The 26,056-nt window shown below is 42.3% G+C and overlaps 2 protein-coding genes across 3 annotated transcripts; one reads left to right on the top strand and one right to left on the bottom strand.

Moving 5' to 3' along the window:
• Positions 1–712: 712 nt before the first annotated feature.
• LOC123424447 (ELMO domain-containing protein A) lies at positions 713–7,193 on the bottom strand. Of its 2 annotated transcripts, XM_045108069.1 has the most exons (11): positions 6,638–7,193; positions 5,743–5,793; positions 5,541–5,631; positions 4,667–4,773; positions 4,355–4,423; positions 4,118–4,233; positions 2,262–2,316; positions 2,017–2,137; positions 1,258–1,305; positions 1,065–1,159; positions 713–958 (listed from the first exon to the last, which is right to left on the bottom strand). In XM_045108069.1, the coding sequence occupies exons 1-11, from the start codon at positions 6,668–6,670 to the stop codon at positions 857–859; spliced, it is 888 nt and encodes a 295-aa protein (XP_044964004.1). In that variant the 5' UTR covers positions 6,671–7,193; the 3' UTR covers positions 713–856. The 2 variants fall into 2 exon arrangements, with proteins under 2 accessions (XP_044964004.1, XP_044964005.1); XM_045108070.1 differs by lacking the exon at positions 5,743–5,793.
• A 12,203-nt stretch (positions 7,194–19,396) lies between these two features.
• Positions 19,397–21,525, top strand: LOC123424446 (cytochrome P450 93G1-like). The gene is made up of 2 exons (XM_045108068.1): positions 19,397–20,558; positions 20,648–21,525. Exons 1-2 carry the CDS (start codon positions 19,554–19,556, stop codon positions 21,293–21,295), a joined length of 1,653 nt encoding a protein of 550 aa, XP_044964003.1. The 5' UTR covers positions 19,397–19,553; the 3' UTR covers positions 21,296–21,525.
• The last annotated feature ends 4,531 nt before the right edge of the window (positions 21,526–26,056 follow it).

The raw sequence follows: 26,056 nt of genomic DNA, 5'->3' as shown, positions 1-26,056 counted from the left end.
GGAAGACTCCGGCGACGGGAGCGCGTGGACAAAGAAGGCGGGGACAGGTATCTTGTCAAAAAAATATCAGATATTTTTAAATTGTCTAAATATGAAATTTTGGTGTTGATTCCACAATCTCAACTAAAGGTCAGATCCTATACAAGTCTCCCGCCAATTAACATGGATCGAAGGGAGTAGCTATTTTTGCTTTTCTTTCTTGCGTTTTAAGAAAAAAAATCAAGATGCAATGCAGTGAAATGTTTTTGCATACATGACTCATGAGCTCACAATGAGGGCGTCTCCAGCCTGTACAACTGCCCGCTCAAATTTCATCCATCACCCAGGAAAAAAATAAATTTCTCGATTCGTCAGTTCCGCATTTTTCTTTTCAAGGTAATGGGCTGCGCTTCGTCGATCAAATCACAATAAAGTCCATTACATAGTATATCTCGGATGAAATCCGGAGATAGAGACTCAGCACCCTCTCCACGTCGCTACCGAGTGCCCATTTTCATATGTGCAAGAATTCCCCAACGAGAAGTCTATGAACTCAAGCCCCTCACATCCAGGTAACTTCAGGATCAAGGAAGGAAAACAGAAAGCGAAATGCTCCGTGCCGCGGCACGGATCACCGTCGTAGGGTTTGTGCGGGATGCCGTGCGAGGCGCTCATCGTACGGCAGATTGTGCACGCAACACGCAGCACTCCTCTTTATAAGCAACATACATGGTTGAGAGAGGCTGTGATGCCGAAAACATCGCAGGATTTCATAGCAAAACTCTGCCTGTTTAATCATCAGTTTACACAGGAGAGAAGGAAACCAACATACATTTTCCAGGTTTATATTTCTTTTCTTTTTTCTCTCAAGCCTATTTCATTTCAACAAAAGGTTGTAAGCCGGCAGGTCCTGGATCCGCTGGAGGTCCTCCAGAGAGAGCTCCCTCTCCAGCTGCGCCTTCGTTGCCTCCAGCACATCCTGGTGGATCCACTCAGGCAGCGTCAGTAACTTGTTCGTCCTAGTTCGGTTAGATTAACAATGGCATAACATGTTTTGATTTATGAGGAAGAAAGCATGTTCTTACATTGAACTGCATGTAGGAGGCGCGCATCGCTAGCCACTGAGCGTCCATCATCTCGAAGGCAATGCAGTACAGGATGTCGAACGCCTCTTCGTGCTCTGAGGACATTAGCAAAACACACGAGGTGTTAGTGTTTCTCCAAGAATAAGAGACCGACTCGAAACCAGGAAAAGAATCATGACAGGTCTGAGCTCACCGGACAACATTTTGACGAAGTTAATCCCCGGCAAAGTTTTTGGCCGCGCTGCGCATCCAGAGTTTAAAACAAAAACAGAAAAGAGAGTGACGTCAATGGTATTATTTTTTTTGTTGGTAACATCAATGATAGATTGTGGCATTGACCAATTCTATATGTTAGATGAACCAAGAAAAAAACAGTACATCTACTACCAATTATGAACCCAACAATGATCCAGTAATTGCAGCCAACTACTTGCATTCAAACAGCACATGAACAATCAAGCAAGGCCTTTGTGCAAATCATAGAAATTTTGGAATTATTGGCCATCGGCTCAATGATTCTGGCGAGACCTACCGATGCTGTATGTATGTACACAGGTAATAATAGCGGGGCCACTCTAATCACAGCACAATGAGACTGTTGTTGGCCATCAGTTAGCAGTTAGCGCCAGCTGTATGTATGTTTATTGAAATGCTTGTGATTAAATTGTCATAATCAAGTTAGAAGATTCCACATATTTAAAAAATAAAAATATCCCTACTGAGGGCCAGCACCAGATCATTCTGGGGTTCTATGCTGATCTAGTGGTTTAACTTGTGTGGATGTAGCACATGGTACGTGTACCCTCACCACTAGATTTAATGGCCTGACCAGTACTGATACAGTGCATACAGGCCATGTAATTGTAGGCTTAGGCTTAGAGTTTCATACATATACATGTACCACTTATGTGTCATATACATGGGAAGATCTTTTATCATGTAGTGTGTATACCTGAATTAAGCTCCAACAGTTGGATCAACATGTGTGAGACGTTAACGCCTGCTGTCGCAAAGGGGTATTCCCATGTGGCTCGCAATCCTTGTGTTTTCAGCAACAATTTCTGGAAAGAAGCCTGCATGTTGAACCAGGCAAGCAGCAACAGCATAGAGTATGTCATTATGAAGCAGCCGAATGCCACTTTTCTCAGCACATAAGAAGTTTAAAATATTGACTTCATTTTGCTTGAGATGGCATACCGGGTATCTTCTTCCGAAAAATAAAAGATTCTCAAGCGAGACAACACCACAGCCCCTGAAAATCAAAATGAGACCGTTTCTAAGATCTTTGTTCCACATATGAACAGATAAGCTATAGCTAGTGAGCTAAAGAACAGAGAAAACACACATCTCAAATAGATAGGCAAACTAACAATACAGTTTGAGTGTAGGTTATGACAAACACTGTTGAAGAACGAATACTTGCATAACTCGACCCTTATTCAAGTTAAATTCAAACTGGCAATTCATAACTTTTGGGCTGGTCTGATGAGGTTAGGTGTCTTCTTATGATGACTGACACCAAAGGAGGCTGGGTAATAACAGGAATGAGTTTTCGGTAAGATGATTGGCTGGGTTCTGACACTAGCCAAATCTATTCCAGTGGCTGTACAATCTTGCCTTTAGCAAGAGGATTCCAGTCTCCAAGGTTCTTCCTAATGGCTGTAACAGGATTTCTTTTTGCCAAACTTTGTTGGGAGAAACTTATCAATTATGGGTTCAGTTACTGTCTTTTTGCAGCAACACTATACCAGTGGAGGTTAACTGCTGGTGGGAAGTTTTCAGTAGAATCTTCTTTTTTTTGGAAAATCAATAGTATTATTCAGGGAAAGTTTTTTTTTCCTTTGGCTGGTCTCTTGGAGAAGTATTTTAAACAAGGGGACTTTGAAACAGAGGTTGGATGGGTTCAAGGATATGTCAGTTCTGTAGCCACGATTTAGATTTAGACCATATTTTCTTCTCTTGCCCTCTCACACGTTTGGATTCACGGCACCCATGAACGTCAATCATCTTCTGGGAGCATGGCTGCACTCCTCTGTACTGGTGAAGCTACAGTTAAAATGTTGGGCGGGCCAGGCGGGTTAGGCTACAGGGGATCCCGAAATTTGGTACAAATTTACCTTCACTCCTTTGTATATTGGTCTAGGTATGGGCGGGCCATGGCATTGTTTTGTTTGTGTGTAGCTCCGCCACTGCTCCTTTGACCACGACAAAAAAAGCATCTGGTTTCGATTGGGTCAGCACCTGTTTTGTTGACTATGCGGAAAGATTGGAACTATGCATGTTTCGGCTGGGCTGATGACGAGACCCTTTATTATTTTAGTTTATCACTGGTTAAGCTTCTGGGTTTTGATGTAGAAGCGGAAGACCCACAATTGACCGTGTCTGGCCTCCAAACTACTTCAGCAGGTCCCACACCGCAAGGACTTCAGGGATGAATGTTCAACATAGATGTAGTCTGCTTGCCAAGTTCACTTGTTTGAAACTAGAGTGGATTTTTGGTGCCCGGGTGCATTGGATGACCTTATTTTAAATAGTTAAAAGATCACATTTAAGGTTTAAAATTTTTCAAAAAGATTTCTACGTGATCATATGGATGTACATTACACATGTGTACAGTTTGGTGATAGAATAAATAAACATGTGAGCTATAAAAAATGACAAAATGGTGATTTCTAAATAGTGAAAAATACATGCACTGTCGTCTTTCCAAAATCCCGATTGTCATTTTTGTGTAACTTACATGGTTACTTATTTCAGCATCAAAATTTACACATATGTAATATACATCCATATAGACATGTTGATTTGTTTTCGGAATTTCTGAAACTTCAAAATAGCATTTTGGCACTATTCAAAATATAGGGCTCCAGTGCACCCGTCCTCCAAAGTGACTTTTTGGTTTGAAACTTACTACAGCCATACTAATGCAATTATTAACTTTGCTGGGATGACTACTTCTATGTACTGAACTTTGTAGTATTGGTTTCCTAGGAGGCCAACCCCCTCTTTTCTCAAAGATAAAAAATAAATCATACAGTTAGAACTAGAAGTACCTGAAATCAGTAGCAGGATTTGGGCCCTGCCAACCCATATCTTTCCACTGTTCGGAAACTAAGCTTGTGAGCTCTGTCTCGGGAAAGGAAATTTTCCAAAGAGCCTTAAGGGATTTCTACAACCACAGTCCGAAACATATACAGTAGAGATAAAATTGTCAATTGGAAGTCGGTATCGTAGAAATGGGGAAAATAACTAATTAACTGAGTGTAAATTTTGTCTATTGCATTTCATACCAGATGATCCGGTCGGGTCTCGTCGAAAGGAATGTTTAGCCTATCCTTTAATTTTTGCATCCGCTGTTCCTGAGTAGTTAAAAGAATGTTGGTTCAGTTGCAAGAACAGTAAGGGAAGGCATTTTGCAAACATATCATAAAACAAGAGATCATCCGAATTGTTGCAAAGTTAACTAGCCAGATACTGCATTTGTTACTTTAAATGGCAACCAAGACTTCTACTACAGAAAAATCAAATCGTGAAAGAAATTTGGGAGAATAAGGTTGAAACATAGTGTGTGTTTCCACATGCTAATCCTAATACAACTTTACCTGAAGAGGGGTCATTTCAAAGTTCTTGTCGGCACTGACTTGACGCCTTTTACCCGAGCCATTAAAAAGCCCTCCAAACCATGTCCTATTTCCGACCATAGCATTAACTGCAATCAGGTTACCAGAAAACAGTACTAGTCATCAGCAATGAAACATCTCTCTCAGAGAAGCATGAAACATTTGCTAGGTTTATTAAGCACACAACTGACAACAAGGAAAACCTGCAGAAAAAATGTCAATCAAAAATCTCAAATAATTTTGATCTACATGACAAGGCAGTCAGGGAGCAGGGATACGGATTTTGCTCTCCATCAATGCCTACGATGTTCACAATGCCAATGAGTTCTGCTAACAAGAATAATGCTAACGAGTTCAAATCAAAGAACAAGGGAAAACAATGCCATCCATGTCATGTCAAATATGTAAAAGTCTAAGTTGCAATATGGACGTGTCTAATATTTTGTGATCAGATCAAGTTTCTGACCGTTTGAATAGAAGACAAAAATGATTCTGCCATTTCCAGCGGTGTCATAGTATGAAACCAAAAATCAACAAGGAATAGTACCTTTTGAAGGTTTGTGGCCTAGAATACTAGCGTAAAAGAGGCAACCTCTGATGTGCAACTACCTTGTGGTGGAACCATACAATTAATTTCCATTCTGCTCACCAGATTAACGTAAGATATTCTTAAAATATTCTACGTGTATGTCAGTATAATGTATACAATAACATGTTACCAATTTAAAGTTCAAATTACTTGTACATTTAAAAAAACAAACTGTAGAAATATCTGACAAGCAAAATGTAGAAATATTGGGCAAACAAGAATAAATATATAAATATTGGTGAGAAGCCTCTTGAGAGAATTAATCACCCTTGGCAGCAGTTGCCATATTTGGCTTCGGAGTGGATGCATTTTTGACAGGTTTTTCCCCCCCAACGGGTTCAGATGGAGAAGATTCCTTCTACATGATGTACAAATATTAAGAGTTAGAACTAGTCAAACAGATAGCGAGGACACTGCCGACTGTATGTGCTAAGCTCCTAGTCTGTACATGTAAATAATTTATACATACTTTGATCATTATTTTATTTTCTGCTAGTAGGGCCTTCGCTTGGTGCATTCCCTTCAAAAAGAGAAAAAAAAGGGAGGATAAGTTACTAATCGAATCACATAGAACTTAATTTTTTTGGGTAGTTGTAAATGTTTTACATTCAAAAGTTAAATCAAAGCACAAACGGAAACTCTAGTGGCTACATTATAATGCATGTGCTTCTAGCTTAATACTGGGAGAGAGGATGTTCACTGCCACCCGCCCATGATCAACACAATGTGCCATATTTATCCCTACTACACAGACGCCTGCAGATTCCGTGGTAGAAGAATCTGCCGGTGCTACACGAGGCTCTCATGGCTCCGAAAATTCTCTAGCTTGTGGTGTGGATGTGTAGGTGTATGTGCACTACACGATAAAAATCCAGGACTTTCGATGCTGATTTGGTGCCTGAACCAGATGTCGATTGCACCTAAGCTGCTTGGCATGGTTATGTATTGTGTAAGTGCACTTTTTGGAGTGAAGAGCCGCGCAGATTATGAAGATATACATCGGGAAACACGATTTTGAATATTTCAATTTTGGATTGAGGCTCGACAATTCTGAATGGAAGTTGCATGCTCTGAACTCTGAAGTTATGAAAACTGTCAGCAAAATGCCTTTCAGGGCAACATGTTTCTTCCATCTTTCAGAAACACAACCGGTAAATTTGCACGAAAATTAAGAATGATGTTTGCATGCTGATCCTACGAATAACATACAGAGGTATCATCATACATTCTACTACGAATAAAAAGAAGAAAAAATCAGCTATGATGCACATACACCTTCAGGTTCAGAGATTGGGAATGTAGCACCACTAGTGTTGAGAAAAAAAAAACTGCAGGGTGGGAAGGGAGGATGATGAGGATGGTACCTGTTGGGATTGGAGCTGGAACGGAATGCCCATCAAAGAAGAGGGAGCTATGGCGCTGGCTCCTCCCGACCCCTCTCGCCCGCCTCGTCCCGTCGCCCTCCCCGCCCGACCCTCCTCGACGCGCGCGCTACGAGAAGAAGGCAGTCAGCGGTGTCTGGACGCCCATGGAACGCGCGCATCCGCGGGGGGAAGCGCCGCCTTCCTTCCCGCCGCCGGCCGACCCGTCCAAAGAACGCTTCTTGGCCCTCCTCCGGCGCGCGGCTTGCTGTCGCCGGGCAAGAGAGGGATCGAAGGAGGGAGGGGATTGAGGGAGAGAGGAGGGAGGAATTGGAAATAGGGTTTCCAATCCAGCCTCCTCCTCCTTCCTTCCTTTGCTTTGGTCTAGACCTTCCAGCGGGGGAGGGGAGAGGGATTGGTATGCTATTTGTGCCCGCAAATCCTGGCCCTGCTCCCTCCCTCTCTCTCCTCTCTCTGAATGGATGGCGGTTTGGGAACGCCCGCCGCCGATCTCGCCCCACCATCCATTCCATTCCCTCCTCTCCTTCCGCGAGTGGTGGAGGAGTGGAGGAGGCGAGGCGAGGAAGAACATGTGACGTCATCGCCCATGGTGCTGATGGCGTGTGCTTGGGCCGGGCCATTCCCTGGTCTACGATAGGCCTGCATGCATTGGGCTGCATTATAATCCCAACAGTCCACAGAAGGCCCAACAGAACAACCATACACATTGTCTAAAAAAAACTGTTTTTAAGAAAGAGAAAAAGGTAGACTCAAAAAAAAAGAGAAAAGAAAATGTGTAGGCGACGTATTAAGATGTCATTGATAGAAGAAGAAGTTAATGGCCGACACTCGGTTTATTGGAGGGATAATCTGCTCAAAGGACACGCCACCTAGGCTAAACTACGCCTAATACACCACAAGACAACCAGAAAAGCACAACGTGGAAAAAAGCCGCAAAGTTGTACACTGTAAATCACGATCATGGCAAGACCACTTCAACTTCATCACAACTTTACCAAAGCGCGCTCTTTCCATCACATCGTTCGTGCTAGCCACACACATGTCCGCCAACCTCATCGACACTGGGACGAGAAGATATATCCAAAGGAGAGTCGGCATGTGTCGTTGTGGTCATGAGAGAACAAACATTATGACTCGTATGATGCTCCCATGGCAAGAGTGCTCCTACTACACACCGCCACCAATCGACCTTAGACGGATGGCATATCGTAGGCGCCATGCTCACCCCCATCCTTGGTTCCTGACCAGCCACATCAACAGAAACCAGGTGCACATGCCAAAGGACCATGTCTCTGAAAATGATGCTTTCATTGAAGTAACAACACCGCGGACGTTGCTATCGTTGATCAAATGAGATGGATCTTGGTTTTCATCCGAGACTACATTTCTAGGTTGCAAGAGTGGACAAACTCCTCGGTGATGCCTCAAATAAGGAAACACCACTGACAAATGTTGCCATCACCGACATTAGCAGGACTTCTACCAGGAGAAACCACAAATGTACACCAAGCACATTGTTGCAAACATGTTCACATACTACATATGGTGTGTACACACACCGGTTGATGATATGCACTTCTTGGACTGAGCACAATCGGTAACCGACATCTTTTCCACCTAAGACAAGGCCACAATCGGCACAAATATCAGCTGCCAGAGGGGTCATCGGCCCACATCTTGCTCACAATTGACCGCCAAAGGAGAAACCTCTAGGGCACCTAGAGGAGCCACGACATGGAGTTGCCCCAACATAACCAACCAAATTGGCCACTCGGCTATGCATCCCATGGACAACTTCTGTTGGTAGTTGGTAGAGGATTCAACAACCTAGTGCAGGTCCCGGGGGAGACCCCTATGAGGATTCAACAACTCCCAAGCCACTGCCCAATTGCAAATCTAAAGGAGTGTTGGTTATCACCAAGTGAGGGGAACTACCACAACACTTTCCAAGTGCATGGCAGAAGGATATGAGTGTCGATACCCTTGTAGAAGCTAAAGGTTGGTTAATTTCCTATTCTCTCGAGTTATGTACGCCACTTACACACTATCTATGCTCTTTACTGTTTAATTTACCTAGACTCTCTAGATGGCGTTTCGTGAACAACCGCCGCCGATCTTGCCCCACCATCCATTCCTCGTAACTCTCCCCCTCCTTTAGTTCGTGCTTTCCTCATTGCATTGCTTGTGGTGAAGCGGAGGAAGCGAGGGAGGAGGGAGGAGGAAGCATATGCCATCGCCTATGGTGAATGATCGATGTGTACCTGGGCTAGGTCATCCCGTGGGAGAACTATGATCGGCATGCCCAACTCAATGGTCTATGTGTAGTAGGTTGGATTATGTTGCCCAGACATCCTATTTGACGCTGCAAATGTTGTATCTCACCTACTATGAGACGGTACAACGCCCCGCTTGAAGCGACCGCCCTACATGCCGGCTCAACAACATTTGTGATGTGAGCAATTTGTTTCCGGTTTGAACGGTTTTAGTTTCACCCCGTTTTTGGAAGGTTGAACTAATTTTGTTTCCCTGTTTTTTATTGATTCTTATTAGTTTCCCTTTTCAATTTATTTCTTTATTTTCACTTTTTTATTTTCAAAGACATGCCAACCTTTTTATTACACGTTGAACATTTTTCGTATACATGCTAATCATTTTTTAGGTACACATTGGGCTTTTTTTAAATATATATTGAACATTTTCTAAATAAAATGTTGAACATTTGTTAAATTTGCATTGCATATTTTTAATACATGTCGAGAAAAAACCCTCACAAAATCAGCTTTGAATAGTGCCAAATAGTAATGTCACTATTTAAGACTGAAATTTGTCTTTTTCGTAGCTCACATTTCATAATGTGTTTCAACTTGAAACTTTCTGTGGCGATAAAACATCATCCTCTTAACATCTCAGATTTTTTTAGATTTTTTTAAAACTTAAAAATAGGGTTTCCATAAAGTCTTCATTGAATATTGGTTTCCGTATGATATTCTCCCTTTATTTACAAATTTTGTCAAATGCGCACTGAACATTTTATGCACACACGGTGAACATTTTCTTAACACACATCTATCATTTTTATAATAAATTCCATTAACATTTTAAAACGCGCAAATGACTGTTCTGTGTTGGCACATTTTTTAAATGTCATGAACATTTTTTAGTTGTCCTAAACATTGTTTTGAATCTACAAACGAAATTTTAGATCATTCTAAGATTTATTTACATTGTATGAATAAATTTGGAAAACATGATTTCTTTCAATGTTATGAACATTTTTAAATGCCACAAATATTTCTTGAATGGTATGCTCATTTTTTCTAAAATTGCACAAACAATGCTTGTACACTACATGAACGCGATGAACGTCTTTAAAAGAAATTAAAAAACACAAAGCAAATTGTATTTTAGAGAATGATAAGCATGCTATCGGGCATACAATTAGTACAAAAGACATTAGAAGTTTGACTATGTTTTTTTACGATTGATCAAAAAAGCATATATGTTATTTTTCCCGGCCTGCAGCTATGAGGCACACGCTGTGGCACAAAAGCAACTTGAACCAAATGCCTTCATCACCACAGATGGTGCCATGTCACCGCTTGCATGCATAAATGACAAAACTGATGATATCAACGTGAATTTTTTAGTTTTTCAGTTTTAAAATGTTTTATCTCTTAAATAAAAAATCCAATTAAAATTCATTTTCGTTATTAAATCCGTTCCAGCGAGATCTTCGAAACTAGATCTCGTATCGATATGGTTCGCCGACATCTTTGTTTTGTCTAAAACTTATCATGTCTATTGCACATAAATTTTTATGGTGGTTACACTGAAGTTGTCATGATATGTTTCAACTACATTTTCTTCTAGATTCAAAGTAAATTTTGACATTTATAGAAAGGGGAATTAAGAAACTAAACTTACCATGATGAATTACAAAATTTTGACATGACCCATGAAATAATTTTGACATGATTCCTAATTAAAAAGAATTTTGTCATCAATTATTTTAAAAATGGATGATCAATGACTCAAATTGCTATGAACCATAAACTAAAATCGCCATGGTGAATTACTTAAATGTGACATGATACATGCACTAAAATTTTCCATGGTTTATGTAAAAACAATTTCCATGGTAAAAATACTACAATTACAATGAACAAAATACTAAAACCGCCATAATCTATAAACTAAATTTACCATGATGAATTAATAAAAAATTATCGAAAAAGGCAAATGGAGGACCGGCTCAGAGGAGGACTGGAAAAAACATGATTTCACATCACAAAAAAATCGATTTCTTTTACATACAAAAAATGTATATAACACGTTCATGAAAAATTTCGTAACAACATACTTTCATATGTGGAGTATACAAAAAGACAAATACATAAATGTAATTGGGCCATTTTTGTACTTCTTGGCCGGATTTTTGTTATATCTGTGCCTTGGCCGGATTTTTGTTATATCTGTGCAGCTTGCGGACAATAATATTTTTGAAAGAAATTTTACAGATCTGTCACAAATATGTATAATTTCACATATTTTATTATTATTATTTTGAGCTTGCAACTATTATTTTTGAATCATTTAAAATAAGGTGCACCAATGTACCCGTCCATCAAAACTTCACACTCTTATATCAGGTGCTAAGGCAATTCTATTGAATCATGACGGCTAGGTCTAGGCCCAAAATGGGACGCGTTCAAATGTTAACATATTTTTTTTCAATCCGATATGGCCGCCTGTGTGGATGAGTATTTTTTTTTCTTTCTATTTTGTTTTACACTTTACACTTTACACGTTACATTTTTCATTTTGTGTTTTCGAGAGGAAACAATACAATATATTTAAAATCACATGAATATAGCAGAAACGAATAACTACTCTCAAAAGTATACACTTTAATATATATATATATATATATATATATATATATATATATATATATAAGAATTTGTACACAATTTCAATATAAGATGAACATTTATTTTTAGGCAGATCAACAATTTATTACACATTTAATAAATTTCGTCATTATCAAACCTAATATTTTCCTATATCTTTTACAATGTTTTTTTTCTAACATTTTCTTATACAAGTAATTTACTTAGAAACATGTATTATTTATTTTTAATAGGCTCTATAGAGGGCACATTATCATTCCTCTTCAATTTATAAGCCCATCAGTCCAGGTTGTGAAAGCTATTAGGAGACTTAGGGTTGTGACACTAGATCCTATCTTCATAGCTTTCGACGAACTTTTTTCAATGAAATCTATCCTCCAGCTAGTAATAAGATGTGCTTTCCATTTGAACTAAACTATGCCCTCAACTAGTACTAACTTGTGCTCCTGCCCAAGAGAAGCACACATGTGCTCCCGTGGGGAGGCACATTTCTGCTTCTTGTGAGAGTACAACTATGCTCACAAATGCACTAGATTGTGTCCCCTTGGATGAAGCACAATTGTGCTCCCCACGAAACTAAATTGTTCTTCCAATGCCGATTAAACTATGCTTCCCACAGAAGCATAACTGTGCTCTGGAATGAAGCACACAATTGCTCCTCACGGGGGTGAAGAAGCATTATGCTTCACACGGGTAAGCACACATATGGTTCATGTAGAAGCACAACACACCCGTGCTCCTGACAAACAACAACCGAGAAAGCTGGATAAACAGAAAAACAAACCCATAAAAACAGGAGAAAAGAGTTGGAAAAAAACTAAAAAAAAGAGTAAAAAAATGTCCCGTAGGAGAAACGTCCAACGTGTGACAGATGTCAGTGCTCGAACACCCAGGCAAGGGGTAACCCCCAACTAGTTGCTCCCGAAGTTCTAGTGGAAGCTTGTTCAATGGTGTCGCAAAAGCTATATCTCGCGCTTTATGAGATTGAAGAATCACTCATGGAGTCAGCTGGCACAATTTCTTTTGCCAAGCTTTTCCCGGTTCTATACAGTTTCCATTGAGCTTATTCCTTTTCTTTTACAGCATATTTTTTACCAGTTTATCATATCTTTTCATCTTTCATTCATGTTTTTTGTTCCTTGACAAAATCCTATTCCCTTTCCTTTCCTCGGTTTACTTTTCCATGTCTTTTTGTATAAAAGAGTGAACAATTTTTATATGTCATGAGCACTTTTTTTGCAATTGCGCATACAATTGTTCATATTTGAGGAAACTTTTGTGAAACATTTAAACATTTTTTAAGTGTCACGATTTTTTCAAATGTTATGGACATTTTTTATATGCATGAACTTTTTATATATTAAATTACACATCTTTTTACAACCGTGAGCGTTTTTTAAAAAATTTCATGAACACGTTTTAAATATCTGAACATTACTGTTGAATGGTGTAAACATTTTTCTAAATGTCATCAACATTTAATGTAATGCACGAAAACATTTTCGCTGCATGAAACAAATTTTTAGGGGCACATCAGGCAGTTTTTAGCAAAATAAAAACTGCAAATATATTTTTCTAATATTTCTAGAAATAGGAAAAAAGATTAAAAAGTGAATAATAATTAAAAAAAATGTTCGTACTGGCACTAGGATCCCAAAAAGCGCATGTCTCACCTCATGTGCTGGGCTGGCTCATCCGCAGGGCGCTGCCAAGGTGTATGGCGCAGACGCTCCCCAACAATGTGGCCTAAGAAACGAACTTGTAGCAGCATGCTACAATATATTACTCCCTCCGTATCACAATATATGACGTTTTAGCAGTTTATTTAAGCTGCTAAAACGTCATATATTGTGATGCAGAGGTAGTATTAAGCAGCTCGAACTCCTTACATGTGAGATACTGGACAAATTTGTCTCGGGATGCTCAATTGCTGCTTCCCTTTCTTTGTGGAGTTTTTCTGCTTATCTGAAACGCCGGTGACGGAAGTTTTCAGTTGAGAATGTCATTGGTCATCTGAGACTGAGTGTAGAAGAGAATTCCATAGCGAAGTACTCATACGTCAAAAGCGTTGAGGGATCTTCTAACCGCAATGTGGTACAGAAGAAGTTTTACAAGTTCAAGGAAAAAACGCGGTACATACTACCAACTTGAAGAAGAAGGGTAAGAAGAAGAACACAGGTCAAGACTAGGACACATATGAATGCTTTACTTGCGATGAAGTGGGTCAAGTAGGTCAAGGGTCCTCCAAGTGCCCACAACACAAGGGTAGGAAGTCTGGACATAACTCTTAAGTTTGTTAATGTGACTAGGCATAACAACCATGACAATGGAGCATCTAGGTACGAGAAGCGGGTATTAGGGAATAATTCAGTATCATTGCAGAAAACACGGGTTTTTGACAGGTTTCTTGGCCAATTATCACTATCAGTATGACAATCTGTCAAATCATTTTGTGCAACACTTCCGTTATATTCTGATCGTGTTAATCTGAGAGTGTCGTTCAGGTTGCACATAAATGCTCTCACTATATCTCTGTATTATTTTAGTCGTGCTATTCATGTGCCTTATGATGGGGATCTTGCTAAGCCACAATCACATGATTCATCGCTTGAAGATTTTTATCATTCACTTTGCATAGGTGAGCGTAGAGATTTGACGAGGTGTAGATTAACTAGTACTCCCTCCATCTCATAATTCTTGTCTTAACTTTATCTATAAATAAATGTATCTAAATACTAAAATTTGACTAGATACATTCATATCTAAACAAATCTAAGACAAGAATTTTGAAACGGATGAAGTATTCAATATAACTCTTTGACTTATTTTGTTATTTTTATTATTCGCTGCTTGATTGCTAAGGGAAATCCTAGCAACGTCTCACAATTAAAAGATGACTATAGGACTTCTCTAAAACCGGCGATGCTCGAGACTTTGGTTTGTCGTGCAAGTTATATGAAGGGTGCACACAATGACTTGAATGTGGTGGTATGTTTGATATTTGTTTTACTTATTTTTTCTATTTTGGTTGTTGTCTTTGGTATATGAGAATTTGGCTAATTTCCACAGCTGTAGCCGAGTGGTGAGGATGAAGAAAATGATGTCGAGAACATCAAGTTGCCCAAGAGTGTAGACGAGAGCAACCATTAGTAACTATTCTTCCAACATGTTTCACTTGTCATAAACCAGTCGATTGAACATGTGTCAAAACTTGCTTATTTTCCTCCATTTGATCTTTTCTTGCAGCATAAAGATATATATGTCCAAATTCTAGCACCTACATGTCAAATTATGACTTTCTGGCAACGAAAAAAAAGATAGATTTGCATAGTTGTTTTTGGGAGTAGTTGACGCCATGCAGATGTCATCATGACAAGCGCTGCGTGTCAATAGCCCTGTTGTAGTCTTGTCTGCCACCAGACACCAAAACGATAAGAAGCAAATTAGTTGCTCCTATTGATAAGGCAAAAAGGCAATGAAAGAGCCATTCCAGCTAGCATGTGATGTCGAGCGCATGCAAGTGTGTAGTCCAGTGGAAATTGGTGCTACTGTGTAGTCCATGCGAAAAGGCAATTCAAATTGGTGCTACTGTGTAGTACAGTGCCTACTTACAATGCAAGTCTTTCAATCGCTGGCTGCACCCTTGAGTTACAAGATCAATGAAATATGTGCAAAATAACGTTTTCTTACAAGAAGGATGGACAGAAACATCGACATGAAAGGACTTCATAGTATTGGGTTATCTCACTTTCGCTTGTCTCTTGACCTCACAACTCATATATGCATAGTGATCGATCGGTGTCAACTGATCATAAGTGACATCGTACCAAGTATGTTCATGACTGGCCACCAATCATCGCACGATCTCGGTGCCTCGCAAGCTTGGGTTCAGCTCCAACAACTCCCAGTCTGTGGCCGTGAGCACGCTTGAAAAGGGTTGGTGTGGTTGACTTCGATAGCAACTAGCAAGGTCACTTTCCTCTGCTGAAACTAACTGTCGGGAAACATGATCCATTCATTAGAGTTGGTGGCTTAAGTTTGGTGCTGTAATGTCATTTTCGAGGGCAGAGAGGACGGCTGGAGAATGACCTGGCACCAAAGTTCCTGTCCACAGGAAGATATATAGCACCACTGAATAACTAGACCAATTAATTTTAACACGTTCGGAGCAACTTACAAGTTCAGAAGCTAGATTATTATTACAGACAAAAGCCTGCTCAAAACTGAGGCAGCACAAGAACAAGCAAAGAGAAACTACTCAGTCCGGTGGTTTATTCCATCTTGTCAGCACCTTGTTGTGCTATTCCTGGGCCTCCCAGTTTCTTCATCACTGGAGAGCAAGCTAGGTAGCTCAAGCGGCGTGCCTCAACATATATATAAACCAATTATTTTTTTATAGCCCAATTAATTGCTTACAGAAATTAATTGAACGCAATCTTGGTCAGTTTGAATCCCCACAAGAGGAAGGAGTTCAGTTTCGAAGATGGTGCCTGGTGCCAAAAATAAAGGAATGGTGTTCAGTTTCGAAGATCGATGGTGCCTGGTGCCAAAAATAAAGGAATGGCGCACGCCTAAGGCTGATGTGGACTTCCCCTGAATAAAGGGAAAGAAAAAGAGAACGCTACTGCTAATGTGGACTACTCAGAGAGGTTTAATTGAAGTTACATACGCAAAGGTAGACATCCATGCTTGCTCGCCTCGCCTATATAGACCCGAGCTGTGGTTCAATTGACTTGGGGTAATGAACTAATCTGAGCCATCAGAGATGCCCAAGTGGTGAAGTGACAGGGGGGGGGTGATAATGTATTCAAAGCATGTGAGTTTCAGCTTTGCTTCACTGCACCCCCTGGAAAAATTTACCGAATTTTGATACAAATTAAAAGCGGAGATTAAAAGGTATTCCTTTATAATAATAAAAAGATAATATAGTCTTACGTATCCAAATCAATCTATTCGATATGTTTGGTCTGCAGGCTAATATGTTGATAGCCTTTTTAAGTAACTTCAAATTCGTGCAAACTTTTAGAGTGGGTGTACCGAAGCAAAACCCAGTGACTTTATATCTATGTTTTGTTGTTGTTATCTACCATAACTAGAGACAAGCAAAAAAAGGCTTTGGGCTTGTTGTAGATTCAATGTTAAAGCGGTATCCCACACAAGTTTTTTATTTTGCATTGTTTCTTAAGAACACTTTTTTTTATACAAACACTCATACATACACTCATACATAAACCCTACTTCTATGAGCACCTCCGAAAAGCTTAGCTGGCACATCCCCCCCCCCCCCCCCCCCCCGAACGCACATCGCCAAAAGGCCCTAAATAAATTCAGGAAAATACGAACACGAGTGTCAAGTTTAGGACTTGAACCCTGATAGGCTGGGTATACCATTGTCCTTCTAACATTCCAACCATAAATTGGTTCGCTCATGAAAAAAATTTGCTCATTCTTCACAGAATCTTAGCCTTTCTAGGCTATTGTTGATAATAGGATGCTACTTCTTCCAACAAAAACTAGGTTTCATTTGTTACTCGTCGTAGTCGGCGACGATCTGCCTCGTCTCCGGTAGCCCTAGGGCCATCAGGGCGTGGTAGATCCTGGCACTTCCCAGCGGGCTGGCTTCGGTTTTAGATGTTTTTCTTGGTTTTGTTACGGTTTGTGTCTGCTCAGGAAGACGATATGGCAGCAGCTCCTTGGAGATGGAATAAGGTTCTCATCGCGTAGCCACGTTCCCTGAAGATGGAATAAGGTTCTCCTACAGACCTCATAGGATTCGGTAGGTGTGTTGTCTTTGATGTCTCTACTCTGACCCGGTCTTTGTTTTCTGCCTTCCGGTTGGATCCTTCCGATCTACGCGTCTCTTAATCATCGACGGTTGTTGTTCTAGTGCGCTAGTCTTATGGGACATTACCACGACAACTATCTCACTGTCTAGTACAATTAGTTTTGCCCGATTCTGGCAAAGGAGGGGCGAGGACGGTGGTGCACCTTCATCTTGGTAGTATTTCTTAGGCGGTCTACCAATCAGAATGTAATTTATTTTTTCTAGATCAACATTCGACTTTATCAGTTCCCCACATTCTTCAGCAAAATACACATAGTGTTCAGGAAAAGTCCAAAACAAACCTTGAAATTGTAGAAGAAAACAAATTCAAACCCTGAACTTTGAATCTCGAAAATTGGCATTCTAAACTTATCAATGTCAGTTTTTTTGGACCCTAGACTTGTTTGACACACCGGGAATAATACAATACCGACCAGGACAACATGTTACTCTCACAAAGAAGAATTTCAGACGGCTCACTATACCACAACAAGAATTGGGTAAGTTTAAAAAATGTTTGTGCATTTCTAAAATTGTTCAGGAGTTAAAATGTTCATGTTTTCTCTTCTTGGCCAAATATATTTGTCAAAAAATGTTAGGAATTGCAACAGTTTTTCACATGCTATGAAAAATGTTTCTCATGTTTAAGATAATATTTTTTGAATTTAGTAAATTATTTGAATTTTGAAACATTCGGCACTTAAAAATTGTTCACAAATTTTTAAAGAAATGTTTTAATTTTTTTCATAACTTTTTTATCATCCCCTACCCGCACCTCGAGTGCGACGTCATTGTATCGAGAACTTGCAACCTTTGTGTAACTAAAAAATAAGTATTTTGGAAAGTTGTTTTTTCGAGGAAGTTATTTAGGGAAGTTTCAAAAGGTAAGTGTTTTTTAGGGAAGTTCTTTTGAGTAAGTTTTTGTGGGAACATAAAGATAAAATTATGTGTATTCAAAAATATATTTTAAGGGAAGTTTTTATTTACGAAGTTTTAAAAAGGTTACTGTGTTTTTTAGGGAGGTTTTATTTGAAGAAGTTTTTCAGGGAAGTTCAAAAAATGTTACCGTGTATTTGAAAATATGATTATAGGAAAAAAAATTGTGCTGTTTAAAAATATGTTTTATTGTCATTAAGAAAATGTACAACATCTATTTCGAAAAATGTTACCGTGTATTAAAAAAAGTGCTCAAATCATGTATTTTCTTAAATGATTATAATGTATTTGAAAATGGTCAAAGTGTATAAAAATATGTTTTTCGGGAATTTGTTTGAAGGAAGTATTTTAGGGAAATTTTAAAATAGTTTTATTGTCATTTAGAAATGCACACTGTGTATTTCGATAAAGATTGCCATGTTTTTTAGGGAAGTTTCTTTTCAATAATTTTCTTCGGAATATCAAAATAAAATTGTGGGTATTCAAAAATATGTTTTTAGGGAAGTTTTTCCTGAGGATGTTTAAAAGACGTTACCTTGTTTTTTTGGGAAAGTTTTATTTGAAGAAGTTTTTCAGGGAAGGTCAAAATAATTTACAATGTATTTCAAATAAATTTTAAAGGGAAGTTTTTTAGGAAGATTTTGAGGGCAGCTTAAATAAATATTTTAGTATGATTAAAAAAACGTACAACATATATTTCGAAAAATGTTACCATGTAGTCGAAAAACTGCTGAAAACATGTATCTTTGAAAAATGTACATAACGTATTCGAACAAACGTCCAAAGTGTTTTACAAATATGTTTTGAGGGAAGTTTTCTGAATGAAGTATTTAGGGAAGCTTTGAAATATGTTTGTTGTCATCAAGAAATGTACAACATGTATTCCAAAAAAAAGTTACCGTGTATTAAAAAAAGTGCTAAAGACATGGATTTAAGAATATATATATTGTCCAGCAGACAAAGGTGAAAGATTGCACGAACAGAGACACGTCACGTGTTCTTTTCTGTACTACCGTGGGGTGTCATGAGACGATATAGCGGCTGCATGATCTGCTTGCCGTCACCCACCGTGATATTCACACATCACGGCGCGAATACGTACGATCGATCCATCCATCCTAGGGAAGCTTGCTGATAGATCATGCATGGTCATCCATACCTTTACCTACCAACAACGTGTCCTATATAGAAACACAACAGTCCGTGCGTGGTGGCAGTGGCAGTGGCAATGGCAATGGTGTCCAGCATGCAGCAGCCGGCGCTGCTGCTTCGGCAGCTGACGCAGGACCCGGTGACGGCCTCCCTCCTCGCCGTCGCGCTCGCCACCGCGGTCCTTATGATCGCCGCCGTGAGCAGAGGCGGGGGGCAGCGGAAGCCGCGGCTGCCGCCGAGCCCGAGGGCCCTCCCGGTGATCGGGCACCTGCACCTGGTGCGCCCGCCGGTGCACCGCACCTTCCACGACCTGGCGGCCAGGCTGGGCCCGCTGATGCACATCCGGCTCGGCTCCACCCACTGCGTGGTGGCCAGCTCGGCCGCCGTCGCCGCCGAGCTCATCCGCGCCCACGAGGGCAAGATCTCCGAGCGGCCGCTCACGGCCGTGGCGCGCCAGTTCGCCTACGGCGACGACGGCTTTGCCTTCGCGCCCTACGGCCCGCACTGGCGCTCCATGAAGCGCCTCTGCATGTCCGAGCTCCTCGGCCCCCGCACCGTCGAGCAGCTCCGCCCCGTACGCCGCTCCGGCCTCGTGTCCCTGCTGCGGAGCGTGCTGCACCGGGCGTCGGCGGGGGCCGACGCGGTGGACCTCACCGCCGCGCTCATCCGGCTGTCGAACACGTCCATCATCCGGATGATGGCCAGCACGGTGCCCGGGAGCGTCACGGAGGAGGCGCAGGTGCTGGTGAAGGCCGTGGCGGAGCTCGTCGGCGCGTTCAACGTCGAGGACTACATCGCCGTCTGCCGCGGCTGGGACCTCCAGGGCCTCGGCCGCCGCGCCGCCGACGTCCACCACCGCTTCGACGCGCTGCTCGAGGAGATGATACGGCACAAGGAGGTGGCCCGGGAGGCCAGGAGGATGCGTGGTGGGGGAGTGGGAGAGACGCCGGAGAAGAAGACGGCCACGGGAACGACGACGGAGGGCAGCAAGGACTTGCTCGACATCCTGCTGGACAAGCTGGAGGACGACGCGGCGGCGGAGGTGAAGCTCACCAGGAAGAAGATCAAAGCCTTCGTCATCGTAAGACCAAAGCTCTCAATTAATCTTCGTCATCTTCTTCCACCGTTAACTGAATTTTTCTCGAGCAAAAACGTGGATGCACGATGCAGGACGTGGTGACGGCGGGCTCCGACACGTCGGCGGCGATGGTGGAGTGGATGCTGGCGGAGCTGATGAGCCACCCGGAGTGCCTCCGCAAGTTGCGGTCGGAGATAGACGCGGTGGTGGGGCGCGACAGGATCGCCGGCGAGGGCGACGTGGCGAGCCTCCCCTACCTGCAAGCAGCGTACAAGGAGACGCTACGGCTACGCCCGGCAGCGCCGATCGCGCACCGACAGTCGACGGAGGAGATGGTCATCTCCGCGGCCGGCGGGTTCACGGTGCCGGCGGGCACGGCGGTGTTCATCAACCTGTGGTCGATCGCGCGCGACCCGGCCAGCTGGGACGCGCCGCTGGAGTTCCGGCCGGAGCGGTTCATGGCCGGCGGGCGCAACGAGGCGCTGGACCCGCGCGGGCAGCACTTCCAGTACCTGCCGTTCGGGAGCGGCCGGCGCGGGTGCCCCGGCATGGGGCTGGCGCTCCAGTCCGTGCCGGCCGTCGTGGCGGCGCTCGTGCAGTGCTTCGACTGGGCCGTGCCGGGGGACGGCGACGACGCCAAGATCGACATGGAGGAGGCCGACGGGCTGGTGTGCGCGCGCAGGCACCCGCTGCTGCTCCGCGCCTCGCCGCGCCTCAGCCCCTTCCCGGCGGTCGTCTAGCCTGGCCCGGCCGGCCGTGCCGCACGTACGTACGACGCCAGGTCCGGCCGGGCGTCGCCGTCGTGCATGTCCCTATGTACTTTTTTTTCTTGTGTCGTGCGTACGTACGTGCGCGTCAAGAGTGTTTGTTTCACCTACTTATATTGGTGACCATGTTAACATGCTACTGCCGCTGTCACGCTAATTAAGATGCGTGTTTGCTAAATCTCAGTTCTTACTATATTCGTGAATTTTTTTACTACTCGTCCGTTCCATAATACTCCTTCGGTCCTGAAATAACTTAACTGTCTCAAGCTTAATACAAATCTGTACTAAAACTAGTATAAAATTGAGACATTTATTTTGAACGGAGGGAGTATAATATAAAATGTTTTTTGAAGTCTATATCTTTACCTCTATACCTACCTAATAATAAAGTGGCTATTGCTTTCGTCGGAAAACCCACCACGATATTTTTATAAAAATGCCCGTGTAATTTCTGTTATTCAACCCGCGCTTCATCATTTATCTGCAACGCAAAAGGAAAAAACGATTCGCTGTAAAAATTATACCCGTACGCATCGCCTCCTCCCGTCGACCATGGGCCACCCTGGCCTGTGCCCAGGCCGCCGCCACACCACTCGCCGCCGCGACCGACCTCAACCGCTGCCGATCTCAACCCACCCGCCTCCGCGACTGTACCTCTCTCCGCTCACTGCCCCCATTGCGACGCTTGAGCGCATCGCTTCGACCCCTGGTCCACCATGGCATGTGCCCAGGCCGCTGCCACACCACTCGCCGCCGAGGCCGACCTCAGCCACCACTGCTGTCGATCTCAACCCACCCGCCTCCGCGGTCGTACCTCTGCCCGCTTGCTTCCCCCGTTTCGGCGCTCGGGCACAGCTTCTGTATCAAATCAACGCAACAGCTACAGCGACTTGAGATGATGTGTCTGCTCGATGCAGAACGGCGGCGGCGCGCGGATAAGGCGCGGCGGAGCGAAGTACTTACAGGTGAAGGCGGACCTCCATGGCTCACACGGGGAACTCCGAGGTTATGGCGCGGCAACGGCGACTCCTTATGGCCAGATAGAGGCGCCTAACCCTTGCCTCCCTCATCGTATCCCCACCTCCGGCAGGAACTCATCATCTGGTGAAATCCCCTCCCCATGCCTCCAATCGTGTAGCAAGCACCGACAAGAAATTTTGTTTTGTGAGAATTTGTTTGCTGATGAATGAATATATTGAATGTATGATTGTATGGTTGTAGAGAGAGAGCATGGAACACCACCTTCAGTTTGTCATCTGATGCCACATTCTCTACCCCATGAGTGAAATAAGATAACAGTACATTGATCAATTCACGTAGCCTCTTTGTTTTGCTTTGCTTGTCCCGCTCAATTTCTCATCATGATGGAATTAACAATGGACGGGTTGATTTCTCAACAAAATAGGATAAGACTGACTACATTAGTTAGTTAGCTTATTATTTTAATAAATCAAAAGGATTATAAAAAGATTAAAAGCGCGTGGTATTTTTTCTTCCGTTACAACGCACGGGCCCTTTTGCTAGTAATAATAAAGCGGCTATCGCTTCCGTCGGAAAACCCACCGAGGTGATTTTATAAAAAAGTCCTTAGTGTTTATGACATTAAACTCGTAGTATATATTAAATATATTTTTAAATACTCATATCTTTTAAACCGTAACTCCAAATTTAACATATTATACATGGAATTTGATTAGAAAAATATGTAGAATTTAAATATGATATTATTTTATCTGTTAAACGTTTAATAAAAATACTATCTAGGGTGCAATCTTAATAAATAAGTCATTATTCGTCTTTCTTTCATACCGGTACTCATCCGGGTTGGGAATGAACACTTCAACAAAATCAGGATTAGAGATGAAACTAAAGGTCACTTGACTGATTCTTTGTACGTATTAAATCTACATGCAAGCCGTATTAAAATAGAAGACCTGTGAAATTTTGAACTGCATTTTTGTAGGATAATACCATCTTTATTTGCATCGTAACTATAAATTCTCAAATTATAGACATTTTTATAAATTAAGAGCGTGTGCCGTGTGGTATTTCTTTCTTCCGTTGCAACGCATGGGCCCTTTTGCTAGTCTATACCTAATAATAAAGCGGCTATTGCTTTCGTCGGAAAGCCCAGCGCGGTATTTTTATAAAAAAAACTCTGTAATTTTTGTTATTCAACCCCGCTCCATCATTTATCTGCAACGTAAAAGAAAAAAACGACTCGTTGCAAAAATTATACCCGTACGCATCGCCTCCTCCGTTGATCCTGGACCACCCTGGCCTGTGCCCAGGGCGCCGCCACACCACTCGCCGCCGCGGCCGACCTCAACCACCACCGCTGCCGATCTCAACCCACCCGCCTCCGCGGCCGTACCTCTCCCCGCTCACTGCCCCCGTTGCGGCGCTCGAATGCATCGCGTCGACCCTGGTCCACCCTGGCCTGTGCCCAGGCCGCTGCCACACCACTCGGCGCCGCGGCCGACCTCAACCACCACTGTTGTCGATCTCAACCCATCCGCCTCCGCGGCCGTACCTCTGCCCGCTTGCTGCCCCCTTTTCGGCGTCGAGCACAGCTTCTGGATCAAATCAACGCGACAGCTACAGTGACTGGGGATGATGCGCCTGCTCGATGCAGAACGGCGGCGGCGCGGCGGAGCGAAGTACTTGCAGGTGGAGTCGGGCCTCCATGGCTCACACGGGGAACTCCGAGGTTATGGCGCGACAACGGCGACTTCTTATGGCCAGATAGAGGTGCCTAACCCTTGCTCCCCTCATCGTATCCCCTCTTCCGGCAGGAACTCATCATCTGGTGAGATCCCCTCCCCATGCCTCTAACCGTGTGCCAAGCACCGGCAAGAAATTTTGTTTTATGAGGATTTGTTTGGTGATGAATGAATGTATTGAATGTAAGATTGTATTGTTGTAGAGACAGAGAATGGAACACCACCCTCAGTTTGTCATCTGATCCCACATTCTCTACCCCATGAGTGAAATAAGATAACAGTCCATTGATCAATTCACGTAACCTCTTTGTTTTGCTTTGCTTGTCCCGCTCAATTTCTCATCATGATGGAATTAACAATGGACGGATTGATTTCTCAACAAAATATGATAGGACTGACTACATTAGTTAGTTAGCTTATTATTTTAATAAATTAAAATGATTATAAAAAGATTAAAAGCGTGTGGTATTTTTTTTCTTCCGTTGCAACGCACGGGCAAAAGAAAATATCCTCCATGACACCCAGGCTGCGTGGGAGCGGCGGCGCGCCGCCGCTCACTGGTAAGATGACCCAGAGGCCAGGGGGGCTGGCCCGGAGCGTCAGGAGCAATTTCTTCATATACTATAGCATCATTGACACTGTTTAGCACTTTGATGACACTGTAGCAGGCTTGAGGCCCGGGGCGAGGTCTAATCCTAGATCCGCCCCTGGCTTCAAACCGTTGCCAATACGAATACATTAGAAATTCCACATGGAAGCTCCCAATTTACAATTAGAGTGGGTAGCCCGCTCGCTATCTATGTCTTTCATTCCATGGATTGGAAAACATCTTACTCGTCATGAGGCGAAACTTCTCATCGTCAGCCTAAGTGATTGTTTCTGTAAGCTAGAGAGAAGTACCCTTGATTGGGTGCTTCGAACGCCCTTCGGGAAGTGAAAGTGAAGGTTGATCAATAGCTTGAATCAGGACGATGGAGTACCACCTTGAATACACTTCATACAATAGAGCACAAATTGCTAAGCCATGTTGACCGTAGGCACGACACAATGGGTGTGGTTACATGGAATACACTTCATTTGGAGTACAACACTTCATTTCACGGAATTAATCTATGGTTTATACTCTCTCCATTCCTAAATTTAAGTTTTTAAAGATTCTATTACAATCTACATACGAAGTAAAATGAGTGAATCTATACTCTAGAATATATCTATAACTCTATGTACAACCCTACGTGGTCCTTGGTGAAATCTCTAACAAAAATGTATTTATGAACAAAGGGAATATATGATACTCCCTCTGTCAAATACTAATGTAGTACACATTGTTTTTTTTTTTGTAAAAGTCAAGTTTGACCAAGTTCATACAAAAAAATATTTATAGCAAATACCTAATATATAGCAGATGAAAGTATATTTCATAATGAACCTAATGATATTGATTTAGTATTTAAATATTGATAATTTTTTTATTACACATAGTCAAAGTTTACGAAGTTTCACCTTAAAGGAGGAAGTACATACTTTCAATTGTGAGTAACACCTTTAGAACGAAATTCAGTTGTACCGGTTTAGTTTCACTTTCACCCCATAAAAACCACATCCTAATGAGGAAACAATTCTTGGTCAAGGCTGGAAGCTCTCCCCACATCAAAAAAGGGAGGAAGTTTTGACAATACGAATATATTACGAGTTGAGCCTGGAAGCTCTCCCCTCACTAATTTTGCACTACTCCATGCGACAATAATAATAAATGTCAAACATATTTTTTTGACACCAAACTCGTTACACTCACGTAAAAAACTGGGGGCAAAGCGACTTCCGTGATATTGTCCATCACAAAGTCAAAATCAGCACTATATTAGATGTACTAATCACTCTATATTGTCCTGGAGAATTTGTTTGTATGCTCAGATTTTTTTACGGCAGTGTTTCAGTGTTCCATTGTCACAATTGTTTTACGAGTACCAAGTTTGTTCGAGGGTTTTTTGCGACTTGATATGCTGCATAG

This window comes from Hordeum vulgare, chromosome 2H (genome assembly GCF_904849725.1).
Source record: "Hordeum vulgare subsp. vulgare chromosome 2H, MorexV3_pseudomolecules_assembly, whole genome shotgun sequence".
In the NCBI taxonomy this organism is placed as follows: Eukaryota; Viridiplantae; Streptophyta; class Magnoliopsida; order Poales; family Poaceae; genus Hordeum; species Hordeum vulgare.
The sequence above is the reverse complement of the archived record's forward strand: the minus strand, read 5'-3'. Positions and strand labels throughout refer to the sequence as shown.